At 35.1% G+C, this 2539-nt stretch overlaps 1 protein-coding gene across 1 annotated transcript in view; it reads right to left on the bottom strand.

Annotated features, from left to right (window-relative positions):
• The window catches only part of LOC106876068 (uncharacterized), an 18370-nt gene that overhangs the window by 9599 nt on the left and 6232 nt on the right, over positions 1 to 2539 (bottom strand). The window contains exon 3 of the mRNA XM_014924475.2: positions 261 to 440. Coding sequence (XP_014779961.1) covers positions 261 to 440 — 180 coding nt within the window. The remainder of the gene's footprint in view (positions 1 to 260; positions 441 to 2539) is intronic.

Below are 2539 nucleotides of genomic sequence, written 5' to 3'. Positions count from 1 at the left end.
TATAGTTGTATAAATAAAAAAATACACATTAAGTACAGGACATCACCAAAGAGTAAAAAATACATAAACACATGAGAGGTAAATACAGGACAAAATATCAAGAGAAGATAACTTGCTTGTCAGTTGTTGACTGTTTTACTACTCTCTATTTCATGCAAACAGACAGAAAGATAGATAAATAGATAGATAGATAGATAGATAGATAGATAGATGTACATTATAAATTTATTCTTGACAATGATAAAATATACTGTCCTCACCAGATTCCATATCATCTTCCTTTCTCTTTGACACTTTCCGCCAAATGCAGGCAAGTATGACTGCTAAGAGACAAATTGAAGATATGGCAGCAATAATAATGATAATGATATCTTCTTCTGGCAAAATTTTATCTCCATGATATGGCGTTGTTTCCACAGAATTCTCAGTTGTATGTTCAGCTGAAAAAAAATAAAACATTTTATCACGTTAATTTATATGTATGTATATGTGTGTGTGTGTGTGTGTGTGTGTGTGAGTGTAAGTATTCACATATATATATATGTTAGTATATTTGAATGCATTAAAGCATATAGATACATACACACACTTGCATAAACACATACATTTGTATGTGTTTGTGTATATACACATATATACAGGGTGCGATGGGTAAATTGTTGCCATTTTATATTTTTAATTTGTCAACTACACAGTATAGTAAGGAGAGTTGGGCACCAACTGTGAGAAAAATAGTACTATGATCCAATTCACTCTGCCAGAAACTTGGAAATGACATGCTGTACTGCTTGGCATTCATGCCAGAAGCTCCAATATGAACATTTCAGAGTGTCTAGGTGTCAATCTGAGGACAGTGCAGAGGATTTGGAAAGAATTGGATGAATCTAATGGTGATTACAAAGGTACAGCAGCTCAGAAAACTCACTCTGATTGTTCTGATAAGAAAAGAACTCCTGAATTTGTTGGTGAGATCCAGGACATGATTGACAATGATCCCTCCAAATCAATCAGGTTCTTTGCCACGGACATGGGAGTGTCTGAGTTTTTTTATCAGGCAGGTAGTTCGTGAAGACATTTGGTATTCCTCATACAAGATGAGAAAGGGCCAATTTTTATCCCAACCCATCAAAGACAAGAGGAAAGGCTATGCAACGAATCTTTTGAACAAACTTCCAACCAAACATGCTTTCGTTTTTCTCAGATAAGAACACTTTGCAATTAGAAAAAAAAAAGGAGAAAACTTTTCAAACATAAATAAAATGGAAGCATACAAAAATAAACATTATTTTCCATCTTACTGGGAATTTTGTTTCATTTTGAAAAATAAAAATTTATTTTATGGTTTATTATCGTTTACATTTTTAATTTGTTCTGTTTACATTTTGAACTATTTACATATATACTTGAGGGCACCTAAACCTTCTGAGTGCTTAGTACCTCTATGGGTCTTAATCCAGCCCTGTGGATGATGTCATGAAAAAAATGCTCCCCATATGTTCTGTAAAGTGGCTGGTATAAGAAAGGACATCCGGTCATAGAAGTCAAGCCCCAAATGAAAACTATGGGCAGTATGTCACTCCTTGGCCTGTCTAGGAGAATAGCAATGACCTATCCACCCCATGGCTGCATGGAAAGCAGATGTAAAGTAATGAAAATGATAATTATGAAAATATGTGTGTGTGAGTATTGTGTGTGTGTATGTGCATGCGTGAGCATTTGTGAGAATTCAATGGATGATGAGATCAACTCTTCTACTGGCAGAGCACTATAATGATGACTGGTGTGTGAAGAAGTATCTAAGTGGGTAGGTGTGTATGGATGCATGTGTGTGAGTGGGTGGATGTGAATGGTTGTAGAACGACCTATTACACATTAAGATCATCATACATACGCACACATAGAACATACACGTTACCTTTACTTCTGTAACATCTACTGTCTTTTTTATCTCATAATGAAGATGGTAGTGATGGTGGTGGTGGTGGTGGTGATGGTGGTGGTGGTGGTGGTGGTGGTGGAGTGAGGATGATGATGATGATGATGATGATGATAATGGCAATGATAATTATGGAAGGGATCAGTGTAAGAAAATCCACTTTGTCCACCTGACACGAGAGTCAAACTCATAAATGTTGCCAGGTGAGTAATTTCTTAATTGCAAAATCTGTTTCTGTTTCTCAGAACCGGACACGTGATGTCACTGACAGAAGTATTTTCACCTGTTCTTCAGTGTGAGAAAAAACAGTTCAAGTTTTATCTATTGTTATAAGAACATCTTGTTTCACGAGATGACAATCAATATATATATTTAGTCACCAAACATGTTAAAATAGTTTTATTGGTAGATCAACCTGGGATTTTTGTTGAAATCAAGAAAGTTTCCCAGCTACGTTGCTCAGATTATCTTTTATGTTACTTTATAAATTCACCATCGACGTGTATGTGTGTGTCTGTATTGTTACTTTTATATTCTTTTACTGATTTTAATCATTGGACTGTATCCAGTAAGTAAGACAGTATTTAGAAAAACAATGTTTAT

The sequence above is a fragment of the Octopus bimaculoides genome, chromosome 5, assembly GCF_001194135.2.
Source record: "Octopus bimaculoides isolate UCB-OBI-ISO-001 chromosome 5, ASM119413v2, whole genome shotgun sequence".
Taxonomy (NCBI): domain Eukaryota; kingdom Metazoa; phylum Mollusca; class Cephalopoda; order Octopoda; family Octopodidae; genus Octopus; species Octopus bimaculoides.
This window is presented reverse-complemented; position numbering and strand designations above follow the sequence as displayed.